The sequence below is a fragment of the Alligator sinensis genome, unplaced genomic scaffold (assembly GCF_000455745.1).
Source record: "Alligator sinensis unplaced genomic scaffold, ASM45574v1 scaffold1165_1, whole genome shotgun sequence".
Taxonomy (NCBI): domain Eukaryota; kingdom Metazoa; phylum Chordata; order Crocodylia; family Alligatoridae; genus Alligator; species Alligator sinensis.
The window spans coordinates 626,630-627,651 of record NW_005842477.1 but is presented as its reverse complement, the minus strand read 5'-3'; the positions used below and the strand labels follow the sequence as shown (position 1 = coordinate 627,651).

At 72.6% G+C, this 1,022-nt stretch overlaps 1 protein-coding gene across 1 annotated transcript in view; it reads right to left on the bottom strand.

Moving 5' to 3' along the window:
- KCNN3 (potassium calcium-activated channel subfamily N member 3) overlaps window positions 1-1,004 on the bottom strand; it is a 33,367-nt gene extending 32,363 nt beyond the window's left edge. Inside the window, exon 1 of the mRNA XM_014523351.2 lies at window positions 857-1,004. Within this exon, the coding sequence (XP_014378837.2) occupies window positions 857-1,004 (148 nt within the window). The remainder of the gene's footprint in view (window positions 1-856) is intronic.
- Window positions 1,005-1,022: the final 18 nt, after the last annotated feature.

The window sequence follows — 1,022 nt, the reverse complement described above, 5'->3', positions numbered from 1 at the left end:
GCGGGAGCAAATAATCCGGGGGGACTTGGCGGCAGCAGGACCCCAGCTGTCATCCCGCCTCCTCCCCCCCGGTCGGATCCCCCTGCCCCAGCTGGCCCAGCCTCAGCCTCAGGCCGGAGTCTCGCATCTCCATCCTGCTGCAGCCGCGACGGGCGGCCTCCACGTGCACCTGCCGCAGGGCTCCAGGCTGCCCTCGCGCTTCTCCTTTCCCTGCAGCCCCCAGCCCAGCCCCGTGCTGCTCCTCCAAGCCCGGCAAGAGGTCCGATGGCACCGACGAGCCCCACGGACCCAGCACCAACTTCCTCTGCCTGCGAGCTCAGCTCAGCTGCCAACCGGAGGTGCCGGGGGCCCCCCCCGCCCGCCTCTGCTCCCAGCCGCAGCGGCGGAGCCAGCCCCACGCCCCCCCACCCCGGGCCGCGATCACCCCGAACAGAAGAGGCGCGGCCCTTCGCAGCCATCAGCTTTATTGCAGCGACACCAGCTCCAGCAGCGCAGCCCGGGAACCACGCACGGCTGGGGCGCCCTGACCCCTGGTGGAAGGCAAGGGAGCGACACCCGCCCCAGTGCCCCGGCGACTCTCCCGGGAGCTGCCCCCCACCCGCCGGACACCCCGCTCCGGGCCCTGCTCCACCGGCGTTCAGCATCCTGCCATCCTGCCCCTGCCCTGCAGGGATCAGCCCCCTCCAGGATACCCGTCATGGGCCAGAGCTAGCACCAAGGAGCCCCGCACCCCTGCTCTACGGCCCAGCCTCGGGCTTTCTGGGCCTGGCCCAGCGGCTCCGGCTTCACTGCAGGGAAGGGCCCCGGTGCCGCTAGAGCTGGTCCTGGACGGCCCTCAGCACGGCTCGCAACTGGCCCTCCAGGGCTGCGGCGTCGCCGTCGTTGTGCAGGGTCCAGTCAAAGGCCAGGCCCTGGTCCAGACCGCACTCGGACTCCGCATCGTCCACCCCTGGCGAGAAGGGGCCGAAGTGAGGCAGCTGCCGCAGGGCTGGGCAAGCCCGCATCGCCCCCGCCCGCGGTGC